Source organism: Chinchilla lanigera, unplaced genomic scaffold (assembly GCF_000276665.1).
Source record: "Chinchilla lanigera isolate Chin_1 unplaced genomic scaffold, ChiLan1.0 scaffold00066, whole genome shotgun sequence".
Lineage (NCBI taxonomy): Eukaryota > Metazoa > Chordata > Mammalia > Rodentia > Chinchillidae > Chinchilla > Chinchilla lanigera.
Window position 1 is genome coordinate 4,471,663 of NW_004955467.1, and position 13,193 is coordinate 4,484,855.

The 13,193-nt window shown below is 39.6% G+C and overlaps 1 protein-coding gene across 1 annotated transcript in view; it reads right to left on the bottom strand.

Annotated features, from left to right (window-relative positions):
* Positions 1–13,193, bottom strand: part of Arhgap44 (Rho GTPase activating protein 44) — a 162,140-nt gene that overhangs the window by 42,925 nt on the left and 106,022 nt on the right. Inside the window, exons 9-10 of the mRNA XM_005399741.1 lie at positions 2,124–2,192; positions 325–406 (exon numbers count right to left, since the gene is read on the bottom strand). Of these exons, the coding sequence (XP_005399798.1) occupies positions 325–406; positions 2,124–2,192 (151 nt within the window). The remainder of the gene's footprint in view (positions 1–324; positions 407–2,123; positions 2,193–13,193) is intronic.

Here is a 13,193-nt window from a genome sequence, read left to right on the forward strand (position 1 = left end):
TGGTGGCACTAAGGAATCTTCATTCTGGTGGTTTTAGGGATGATGGAGACAAAGGCAGATGCGGACAAGTGGCCAGCCACAGCAAGCAAGGTTGGGTTAAAGTAACCCATCCTGATTCACCCCCAGAGAGAAGCAGTGCGTACGGATGGGTGTGCTTGGCTTCACTGTAACTGGATCAACAGCAGTTTGTGAAGTTCTGGTGACCCCATCTAAATATGATCTTCAACAGTGGAGCACCAGGGTGAACAAACACAGGGAATAGGTCTCATCTGGAGGGCAAGCAGCTCTCCAGCCCCCGACCCCACCCCTAAAGCATGCACTTACCTTGTTGTGCTTTTATTTGAGGCAACACAGCCTGTAGCAGTGTCAGAGATTTCCTGTGGTATTCAGCTTGCACTTCTATTAGCTGAGAAAATACAAGGGCCAGCATTACCCTTTGCCAAGGGCAAGAGCACAGGCTTTGGTGGCATGAAAGTGCCTGCTCACTGGGGAAGGAGCTGGAGCCCCTCCCTGCTCCTTCCTCCAGTCCACCTACAACCATGGCATGCTTTATCCTGTGTCACAGAGGAGTCCCTGTATGCTGAAATTTGTGTAGCAGGACAACCGTGAACGAACAGGAGAGCCTCTCCAGAGCTAGAACCTAGCTTAGGGAACTTGCTTTAGTCACCCCCACATCACCTGGCACTCCTTCCTCAAAGCAAAAGGCAGCAAAGAGCTGTACAACAATAGGTAGATATAAATAGAAAAACAATTTTAGAAATTCATAACATACTTACAAATTCACTGGCCTGTAAGATATACAGGTTAAGTTAACCTGTCTATGTCTTGATTTCTGCCAAATTAGTTAAAATATAGGACAGATCAAAGAACTTATGACTCAAGCCACTATCCTCTTCAAGTATGCTGGGAGGTAAAACTGCTGTGGCTGTGGGGATGGGGTCCACAGAACAAGTCCTTCAAGGAGTCGTACTGTCAGCCTTCCATTACTTAAATAGCAGCTGAGATGCTGACAAGGGCCGCTGAAAACCCAAGTGCAGTCCCTTCATTCACTTTCCAAGTCCCCCCTTCTTTCCTAAAATCGGGCGTGTTATGAAAGGTGTGAGTAAAGAAGCGCTCTGCATCAGTGGTTACAGGGGAGGTAAACATCAATAACGCTCTTCTGCAGGGTGGAAGGGACACGACTGGGCCCCTGGGCCATGACTGACAGTGCTGGAAAACTGCTAACAGCCCACAGTCATTTTGTCAAATTCCACAAGGCATTTTATACTTATCAAAATTTTTCCTTTTGTTCCTCTTTACCCTCTTGCCTTATCATTCCATCTCTTTCTTGACCATTTTTTAGAAAGTATTCAGATTTTAGTGTTTTATTCTCAACTTTAAAGGTAAGCACTTTCATTCTTTGTTATTGCTCTATCCATGCTTTTTTTTTTATTGCCTCGCATTTACTGAGCAGACAGCTATCCTCCTAATTATCTGAGCTGGATTACTTCAGTTTCCATGACTCAGATTCTGCTACTTCCTGCTTCTTAACTCTCAAAAACCCCTTGCATTGCTAAGAGGCAGGCAAACATTCTACATCACTCACTGTTTACCTACTTGCTACTGTAGGTAGTAGAGGTGAAGTAGTTATCATCCCAATCTCATCAGGTCCCTGCCATTAGACAAATTGGTTTCTCAATACCGGTCCTACTGACATGTTGGGCCAGATTAATTCTTTGTGGTAGGAAGCTGCCCTAGACACTCCAGGGGGCTTCATAGCACCTTGGCCTCTTAGCTACTAGATGCAGTGTTACCTTCCTCACTGCTGACAACCACAAATGTCTCCAAATACTGCCAGATGTCCACAAAGAAAGAAAGCAAAACTACTCTTAGGTAAGAATACTGCCACAGATAACTGAAAGGCAATGACTTTCAGGGATAAGGTGGGGTTTTATTCTTAGATTTCTGAAAGAAATTTGGACAAGAAGTAGTAAAAGGTAGAATGATTCAGCAGTAGAAAGGCAACCCCCACTTTATCTGCGATATGTTCAAACAACCAAGAGTTCTATACCCACATTCCCTTCCTGTCTGCACCAAGACTTTGGCCAGGAGACTTTTCCAGTCTTGCTTTCCTGGACCCTTACCGTTTGAAAGTAGTTTGCATAGTCAATTTCTTTGGCCACAAAACTGTACATGTCAGCAGAGAGCTGGTCCTGAAGAAGAGAAACATAAAACCAAGGTGAAACATCAAGTAATCTGCGGGCTAATCTCTGAGTCTAGACATCACAGGAGAAGGACATTTAAATACGGTTTCATTTCCTTCTAATAACTTTTCCCACCAGGGACTCCACGTACCCCCACTGCAGCACTAAAGAATGAGTGAGTGTGAAAAGTGTGCCCATGTGAGTGGTCCTCCCCCCCCTCCCGGTTTTTAGCACATGGGTCACATCTACAGCTAACGCCAAAGCTGCTGTCAGGAAGTGATGTGCAAATTACTTCCAAACAGCTCTATGGCTGGCAGCACCATTCTGCTGCAAGCACCAGGAACAGGCAGTGCTGCGTGCGACCCCCTCCCCGCACCACTTTCCTCTGGTCACCCTGCAGTCCTGCTTGCCTTCCTTCTCATCACCGATCCTCAGCACATACAGCAGGGATGAAATGCAGCAATTTGGGGAAAGCATGGATAAGACAGGTGCACAGGGAAGGGACTGCTGACTCACAGCTTGTCAGACACTGAACTCGCCCCACAGTGCACGCAAATCTAGTGACATCTACTGTCCTTCACCAGTCAGCTTTCCACGGGCTTGAGTGGCATTGATCTAATGCTATCCTAGAAACTAGAATGTTTGATAAAACATTCTCCAAAGAGATATTCTTCCCCCAGAGAAATATCCACAGCGTCAGACTGTAAGTGTGGATTCGGAGCAAGTAGGCTCTCCCACTAACTATGATTAAGCATGTCAGTTTTCTGAAATTATCTGTGGCAGACATGAGCTCTCTAGTGTCCACGAAGGATGTGTGTAGTTGAGAGGAGCCCGTGTGATCAGGCTGAGGCAGGCCCAAGAGCAGCACACACACAGCATGAGAGAGCAAGAGAGCGAGAGAGCAGACCAGGACACTGAGTGGAGGAGGGCTTCCGGAGAGGGGCCTCAGGAAAGCACAAGCCATCTGCGCCACCCTGGCAGCTCTCAGCCTCTCCCAGTGAGCTAACTCCCAGTGGAAACACTGGGTGTGCACAGCAAACTTTCCTTTCCAGGATCTGTGACAGGCAAGGGACTGCTGAGAACATCATTTGAGAGTTCTTGTATACAAGGCAACAGCACCAAGTCAGGGATAAAGGAGGAAATCTGTTCGTTAGGGAGTTAAAGCACAGTTGAGGTGATACTATGCTTAGTCCAGCTGTGAAGAACAAAGAAAGAGGAAAATGAGTAACATTCACTGAGACCTGACCAGGTGCCAAGCATGCTGTTACACTGAATGCTCTATTAAGCCTCCAGAGAGAAGGACATGTCCAATTTTGGATCAGCAGGTGATACGAGTTCAAGGATCTTACCACTCCCTCAAAATACTCAGCTTAGCAGGGGCTTAAACTCTTACCTGTTAAATGAACAGATAAGGAAATGGACTCAGAGTTGGCAAATCTCCCAAAGAATAAAACAAGTTCGAGGCCAGCAGAGGTCCCCTTAAACAAAGGTCCGTGAAGGCTGCCGAGCCTCACGAAGGTTTCAGAGATGGCATCCCGTCTGGATGCTCCTTGCACTTCACCTGCAGCAGTGCTGGTCAGGAGGCACCCATCAGCAGCTGCCAGCTTGAGGGAGGTATTTCAGGATAGAAAAAAATAAACAGTCGAGAGACAAAACTAGGTTGGAAGACAGAAGAAAGGAAGGCAGGCCCTGAAGGACTAAATGCTGCACTGAGGCCACCATCAACATCTCAACACCGGAACTTCTCAGACAGAGGAAATCGAAAACACAGTGGGCACCCTCGGGAAGATGACAGGACTGCTGAAGGGTGACGAGATCACTGTGCTATCAAATGCATAGTGTGATTCCAAACAAACCACACTGCAAGGAAGCAACTAAAGTGAAAACTGCACGTCAAATTTCCATTTCTCTAAACCATTCACAATTTTTCTCTTGAAGAGAAGAAAAAGGCTCGTCTAGTCAATGACGACTAGAGTTTGACATAGCTTTAAAAATCATGTTTTCTGATTTTGCAGTGGCTCTACACTCAGAGAAACGTAACATGACCAAGTGTACTGGTCATTTTACCAGGCAGAGATCTCCACTATAAACACTGAGCTACGTGTACTTTGTATTTGTTCTATCTAGTCTGATTTTTCTGTATGATTACAAAAGTGAGACCAGACTGTTTTGTAGGGTAATTACTCCCAGATAAACATGGTTTGTAATGGCCTCACATCTTATTATATGGATAAACTCTGTTTCCATTGTTCGTTATTGTGTTTCTATTTTTCCAGTATTATAATGATACCTGAATAATTATGTTTACACGTTTGCATCCATTCCTTGATTACCCCATGATAAGTTCTATGGTTAAAATTAATTATGATTATATAATATTTATAGTTAATTAAAAAATTTAAAAACAAAATAATGATTGGGACTTTGATACACACTACCAAACAGCAATCAGAAATATCACATTGCATACTATGAAGTATAATTAACAAATGTCATGCTTGTTTTCCAGCACAAACTTTTGTTGTTGTTTTGTTTTTTGTTTTTTGACACAGGGTTTCCACTATGTAGTTCAAGGCTGACTTTTGAACTCACTATGTATCCCAGGCTGGTCTTGAACTCACAGCAAATCCTCTTGCCTCAGTCTCCCAAGTACTGGGATTACAGGCATGTGCCACAATGCCCAGCAATAAACTTTTTATTCCCCTTAATCACTATTAAATATAGCAAAATTAAAATGATTTTAATTGTATTTTTCAAGATACTAACTTTCTTTTATTTTTATTTTTAATTCTTTTTATTTTATTTTTAGTTTTGGGTACTGGGAATTGAACTCAGGACCTTACTCTTATCAGGTAGGCATTTCTGCCACTGAGCTATAATCCTGGCTGCTTAACTTTCTTTCAGACTTATTATCTTTGTTTATTATCCATTGTCAATTTGTTGTCAATAGGCAGTATTATTTTTCTTTCTTGAGAGGCCTCATCTTCTTACAGTAAGATTTGTAGGAATTCTTTCAAATGAAAAACTATTGGTTTCATTAAATACACAAATATTTCTTCCCAATTTCCCATTTGCCTTCTGGAGCATTGCCATATTAGGGGAGATACTGTGCCTTTTTATCTTGTATGCTATTACTTTTTTTAATCATTTCCTCCTTTGGTAATATACTGTACTTACAACTTCTCAACCAGCACTATAAATATGCATATACATGTGCAATAAACAATATAACTTCTAAATGTTTAATAAATTTGGAACTCATTTTGGTATTTACCTCAGATAGATATTTTTTTTCCTCAACAGCTCAATGAATGCCCTGGCATTGTTCATAAAGAGCACAGACTGTGCCTATGGATTGGAAATGTCATATTTACCAGAAAGACGTTTCTCATGTACTTAGATTTTCTTTAGGCTGGAGTACCTCCCCGCAAAAGGTCTATATTTTAAAAATAGTACCTAAATTTTAGTTATGCAGCCCTATGTTGTACTTTAAGAGGTTGTAATTCAATGCTCCTACAATCCTCCCACATTTAACTCTAGAAACCTTTTATTACTCTTTGAAAAATTTACTATACTTACAGCTAGTTACCACCACACTACATAAATCAGTCAAGCTAATTTCAGATCATTCAAGTTTTATAATATTGGCTCTTTTCCACCCAGGAACATTTCTCAAAATTTATACAATGTTTTGATTTTTTTCAGCAAGAGTTTAAAATATCTTAAACTTCATGACTTTATCCTAACAACCAAAAAACAAAGTAAAACATTCCCTTCCCCAAACAATGAATAAGAAAACAACAACAAAAATAAGCAAAAATAAAAACAAGCCCCACACACATCCAAGAGGCTGATCAGGAACTGGAACCAGCCTTGTAGGGGCACACATCTACACTTCCAGCGTTTGGGGAGACTGAGGCTGAAGAATCAAAAATTCAAGCCCCAACTGGGCAATTTAGCAACTTGGTGAGACTGTATTTAAAAATAAGAAAGGACTGGGAATGTAGCTCAATGTGAACACCCTGGGGCGGGGCCCAGAAGGCTTTAAGCAGATAATACGAAAGAAAGCAGACAATGTAAAAGGAAGGACAGATAGATGACAGAAGAGATGGAAATGCTCAGTATCAAACAGAAATGCTGGAGATCAAAACCAACAGACCAGAAATGAGTAAGGGCACTGATGAGCTCATTAACACACTGGAGTCAGCTGAGGAAATCATCTCTGAATTTATGGTTACGACAACAGAAATGTTCAAACTTGAAAGGCAAAAAAAGACTGGGAAAAAGGAAGAGAATATCCAAGCTCTCCGGGATCACTATGAAAGATATAAAATGAGCATAATGAAAATACAGGTTGAAAATCTGTAATCTGAAAATCTAAACACTGAATTTCTCCAAAATCTGCAACTTTCTGCATGTTCACATGACATCCTAAGGAGAAACCTCCACACCTACCCTCGATGGATCACAGTCAAGACTCAGGGACTCAAAAAACATTGTTTAAAATGACTTCAGATTATGTATATAAGGTGTATGTGAAACATAAGTCAATTTTGTGTGTATACTTGGGTCCTGTGCTCAACATATCTATTATGTATGACAAATATTTTTAAAAATCCAGTATTCAGGACATGCCTAGTCTCAAGCATTTGAATGAAAGATACAACATACAACAGAAGAGAAAAAGAGAGAAGAAATAAAAGCAATAATAAGTGAGTTTTTCCCAAAGTAATCAGACACTAATCCACAGATCCAGGAAACTCAGAAAATACGAAGCAGGAAAAATATCCAAAAAATTACACCTAGACATATCATGTTCAAAGTTCAGAAAAACAAAGATACACAAAAAATCTTGAAAAACCAAGAAAGCCAGAGAGAAAAAAACACCTTGCCTATGGAGAAATAAAGGTAAATATTATATTCAACTATACCTCACAAATCATGCAAGAAAAAGAGGGGTATGAAATATTTAAAGTATTCAGATAAACTCAGAATTCTATTCAATAAGACATTATCTTTCCATAGTGAAGGAGAAATAAAGACTTCTGCGGGCAAACACTGAGGAAATTTGTTGCCAAAAGCTCTACCATGAAAGACATATTATATATGAATTCTTTAGAGAGAAGGACAATGATTAGGTCAGAAACTTGGAGGTACATAAAAGAAGAACAGTGCAAAGGGCATAAATGAAGTTAAAGTAAAAAATCTTTCTTACACGTAATTGATAACAGATAACAGTTTGCAAAATTAATAGCAATAAGGTATTTAGAATTAGGGACACTCTGTTACTAAAAGGTGTTTGAGCTCGGTGGGATGGCGCATGCCTGTTATTCCAGCACTTACAAAGCTGAAACAGGATTACAGTGAATTCGAGGCCAGCCTGAGCTATACAGTAAGACTTTGTCTAAAAACAAACAAAAGATACTTGAACTATTCATCAAATTACACTGTGTTATTTGAAAACAGACTTGGATTAGTTATAAATGAATATTGCAAACTCTAAGTCAACCACCAAAAAATTTTAAAAGGTTGATATGTTGAAACATGAAATCAGTTCAAATGTTCAATTAAAATCATGAAAGAAAGAAAAACTGTGGAAGACATAGGAACAAAGTATAAGGGCCACAAACAGAAAACAGTAATAAATAAGATAGATATTAATTTAATCACACCAATAATCACTCTACACATTAATGGTTCAAATATACCAATTATAAGACAGAAACTGTCAGAGAGGATCATAAAACAAGACCCACTATCTATTGTTCAGGAAAAACCCACTTTAAAGACATATAGATTAAAAGTGTAAAAATGGAGAAAGATATACCATGCTAATCATGAAGGGAAGAAGGTAGGACTGCTACATGAACAGTTCAGAGATGGCCAACTTGAGAGTAAGCAAAGTCACCAGGGATAAAGATGGGCATTACCCTATAGAAGGGACAATACGCCCGGAAAACAGCAATGCATATGCGTACCACCAAAATATACGAGGCAAGAACTGGACAAAAACCCCAGAAGAATCCACTAATATAGCACAGACTTTAACATCTCTGTATGAGAAATGGACAGATACAGCAGGCAGAAAATCAGTAAGGACACAGGTGAACTCAGCAGTACCACCAGTGAACTGGACATAACTGACGTCTATGGACCACTACCTCTAACAACAGCAGAATACACACACATTCTTCTTTTTTTTATTTTTGTCTTTTGGAGACAGGGTCTCACTATGCAGTTCAGGCTGGTCTCGAACTTGCAATGATCCTCCTGAGTGCTGGGATTACAGACCTGCACCACCATGCCTGGGATTTTTTTTTTTTTTTTTTTGGTACCAGGAATCAAACTCAGGACCGCAAGCTTGCCAGGCAGGAGCTGTGCCAATGAGATAAATCCCTGGCCTCACAGCCTTCTTAAATCTTCGTGCAATGAACACCAACATCAACCACATTCTGTACCATCAAACATCTTCACAAATTTAGAACAATAAAAATCAGTGTCTGCTTTCACACCACAATGGAATTAAATAAGAAACCAGTTACAGAAGGAGAACTGGAACATCCTTAAATACTCAGAGATTAAAGAACACATTTCTAAACGGCAACACAATTAGAACTGGGGTAGCTTTTGCCATTCTTTGTGTTGCTGGTGTGCCTGTGCAGTGTGGATTTGAATGTGGCTCTTTTGTGACATGGCAGCTAGAAGTTTGGAGCACTTGCTGTGGCCAGTGACAAGACTGAGAACAATGTTACCATGAAGGTGGTGGGGTGGCCTGTGCCTGGGTGCAGTGCAAGATGAAGAGGCTTACACCACTTAATGAACTAAGGAAAGCCAACTGTGAATGACAGAGTTTGTTACTAAGGTAGAAGAGATTCCAATTTGATGGGGAGCCAATCAATGAAATAGATCCCCGCACAATGAGGACTGGAGGATGAAGATGTAACTGACACATTCCACTAAAAAGAGAACCTGCTACTTTATGCCAGAACATTGCTCTTACAGACCAAGAATGCATCCTCAACTAGAAAACACAATCTGTTCTACCACAACCTGACCACTACAGCACAGTTTCTCTATTACTTTTTGCTTCTCTATTCCTTTATTGTACCTACAGTGGCATACGTGCACAATCATTCAGACATTTGCTTAGCTAAAGAGTCAATGGCATGTTTTGATTAACATTAAATCGAGATGGGATGAATGAAAATACTGGTTCTGTGAGAATAGCCTCTCTCCATTAGTGGCATGGTCACTCAGCTCTTATATTCCAGTAAGTTATGCTGGTCCTGTATCTTAACAAAAAAATGTTAACATAAAAATCCTTCTGTAATTGTTCAGTTGGTGAACTTCAATGTTTTCTATTTATCATTATAAAACCAAGGACAACTTCACAACTATTTTGTATGCAACTATTATACAGAGGGCAATCTAAATCCATTTAAGTATGGACACATTATTCTAAAAAATAACTAGATATTTTTCCTTTCCTATCAGGTGTTTTTTTAAATAAACTCATTTGAATCTTCTTAGAAGTTAAAAATAAGCAAAAGACCTGAACAGATACTTCATCCAAGAATGTGAACAGATAGCAAGTAAACATATGAAAAGATGGCCAATATTAATATGTCATTAATTAGTGAACTGCAATTTATAACAACAAGATACTACCATACACTTATTAGAATGGCTAAATCTCAAACAGTGACAACACCAAATGCTAGCTAGGTTGTGGAGCACCAGGAATGCTCACTCATGAGTATCTAGAGCATCTTTTTTCATAATTACCCAAATTTGGCAGCAATCAAACCACCCTTCAGTAGATGACAGGATAAACGGTAGTATACTCTGAAAACGAAACATTACTCAGTGTTAAAAAGAAGTAAGCTTTTAAACTCCGCAAAAGCTCAGAGAAAACATAAATGCATAATACTAAGTGAAAGAAGCCAATCTGAAAAGGTTACATCCCGATTCTGACCACAGGTACACAGGAATTCTGTACATTCCACTCAATTTTGCTCTGAAATTAAAAGAGCTCTAAAATAAATTTTATTACTTTAGCAAATTATTGCTTAGAAAATTGTAACAGTAAAAAGAAAATGCAAAGTCTTTGATTTGCAGATTCACAAACCTGAGAAAGATCTTTGATGCAGGCCAATTTTACCTATAGATGCCTCTCTGATTGGTTTTGTTTTTCAAAATCTCCTATTATCTGTACATTAGCTTTCCATTGTCCACCTTTCAACATCGACATCATTTCTGTCATTGTTTTTACACTTCTTGGACTCTTCCCTTACAATTCTAGAAGAAATTCTTGAGTTTTTCTCTACACCACTGGTTCAATTTTTTAGTAGGGCCAATCTGGTGTTTACTAACAGTAACACCATACCTGAATTACATTCTCTTTTTCAAAAAATAATTCCAAGTCTCATTCAGTTCCTTTTCCATCTTATTTGGTGATTTTATCTCATCTTCATCAATAGATACCAGATATCCATATTTTATTAAATTTTATTTGGAGCACTAAATCTGAAACTTATTGGGACTATCACTAATCTTTTCCAGAAGCATTCTAATTCTTGAACACAGTCAGCCCTTCTGTATCTACAGGTTCTCTGTATCTCCATCTGCAAATTCAACCAAGCAAGAATCAAAGATGCTGGGAAACAACTGCAACTGTATTGAACATATACAGAGTATGATTTCTTTTGTCTTCATCCCCTAAACAATACAATATAAAAGCTATGTACATAGTATTTACATTGAATTAGGTATTATAATCTAGAAACAATGTAAAGGATAGAGAAGAATATGTGAATGTCATATGCAAATACTAGGCTTTTACTTAGGGACTCAAGCATCCACAGATTTTGGTATGTGCAGGGGTCCTGCCACCAGCCTCTTCCAGGTACCGAAGGGTTATTACATTATTGTTTTCTAACAGAAAAATTACCTATTCCGGGTTGACTTTATTTTTTAAAAAAATCTTAAAATGGCAAGCATCTCTTATTCCCACAATGACGGAATCTCTCAGAACCTAAACTCTTTGATAGGAATTCCATCAGGGACCGCATGTGGCGCTCGGTAGGGACTGCTGCCATACAGGATGCCTGCAGCCAACTTAGCTTCTCCACGATAATGAGGACGATTAATTTCTGAGTTTAGTGAAGCCATTAGATCAGAGAGCAGCTCTGTAATGCGCTCTGTCCTCCACGTTAGGTACATGATATAGCTACATGGAACCTCTTCAGTGTTTCTACTGCCTGACATATAAGGGAAAGTCCAAGCTGTGTCCAAGATCTAAACCATGGAAACTCGGCCACCAGCTGGCTTCCTATGGGGCATGCCTGTTCTTGCCCGTACATAGCAAGGGACAGATTCCTCTGGCAGAAGGGAACTGAAGCAATGTCAGGGCTCCCCAAGTGTTTCACAGCCTTCCAAATGTAAAGAACTAGTGGTTCTGTTAATCTTGTTTCCTTACTTAGCATGACATCACATTACGTTATGAAAGGAGCTGTAGGTCCAGCCTCAATGCTGCCTTTTAGTCTGAGAACAAACATTTATTTAAGTTGGATTGTGAGAACATGGGTTAGAATCTGCTTTTCCACTGCCACCTTTCCTGGAGTTAAGTCTGACTCTGAAAGACCAAAGATTATGCATTGGAGAAGAATAAAATGATAAAGGAGAGATAAGTTAAAAGAGATAGAGGGAGGATGAGGCTAAGTGGAGAAGATAGTGATGTAGATGGAAGGCTAAGAATTTAAGTGATGGGATATGGAGAGATAAAAGCAAGAGAGGTGAAAGCAGAGGGTATCATGTTCCAGAGAAAACCCCCAAGACTGCAACCAGCCTGTGAACAAACCAAAACTGCCATCAAGGTGGTCTGTTTTCTAGCCACTATTTTCCCAACTGTTACTTCACTGATCACAGGTCCCTCTTTGTCTTTTCTCCTTTTAGTGAAAAATTACCATATTCTTATAACTCCTTGGATATACTGGTTCAGAGGTCTGTTATCAGTGGCCTCAGGGAAAAAAAAAGAGAAACTTGCTACAAGTTGTGAGGGGTAGACCTTATCTCTTCTAGAAATACGGAAGCAAGCCAGGAACCCAGGCACATGATGCCACTGCCTAAAGACTTATCAACTTCATCTTCTGGAACCCACTTCGATTAGACTTTCAGGTAGACAAAAGCTCTCTGGGCCCCAAGGATCTGAGAAGCTCTGCCTGGTCCTCTCTATAAGGTCCACTAAGAAGACTCAGCATTCTACTCATTATCTTTCAGCCTATCGGCCCTCATTTTGCTTGTTTGCCAAAAAAGTAGCAGACCCTCTTGCCTGCTGAGAAAAGGTAAAGCTGTGAGACCAGGGAAACCCCATTCAATCTCAGAAATAGAGGGTAAAAAGTCAAGATGTATATCTAAAACAGCTGGCAACCAAAGAAGCTGAAATATAATAGAAGAAACTTCCAACAAACCTTTAGCAAGTACTCTCAAAGATATCAACTCAGCATTAAAAAATTCCCTGGAGCACAGCATGGAGTTTTACTAATTGGATATAATCACTGCAAATCTCATACTTTAAAACTGACATCAACCACTAGCCAAGATAATTATGAGAAAGAATGAGGATTACATTAGTTAAGACTGTATTTGTTATGAAATAATTAGACTAGAAATTGCATATTATTATCCCAAGAAGAAACAGAGAAATAGAGTCCACAAACAGTCTGAGGAATTAGACAGTAGGATTTCACTTCCAGAGGAAGTGCTTATTTAATACATAGTGCTAGGATAATTAACTATCTAACTGAATACAAGGAAAAAACAAAAAGCACAAACCTCTACCTCATGCCACATATAAAAAGAAATTTCTGGTGACTTAAAAATGCATTAAAAATGTATAAAATGCCTTAAACTATTAAAACAAAAATATAGGGCTGGGGATATAGCTCAGCAGCACAAGCGCCTGCCTGGCAAATGCAGGGTCCTGAGTTTGATTGCCAGTACCAAAAAAAA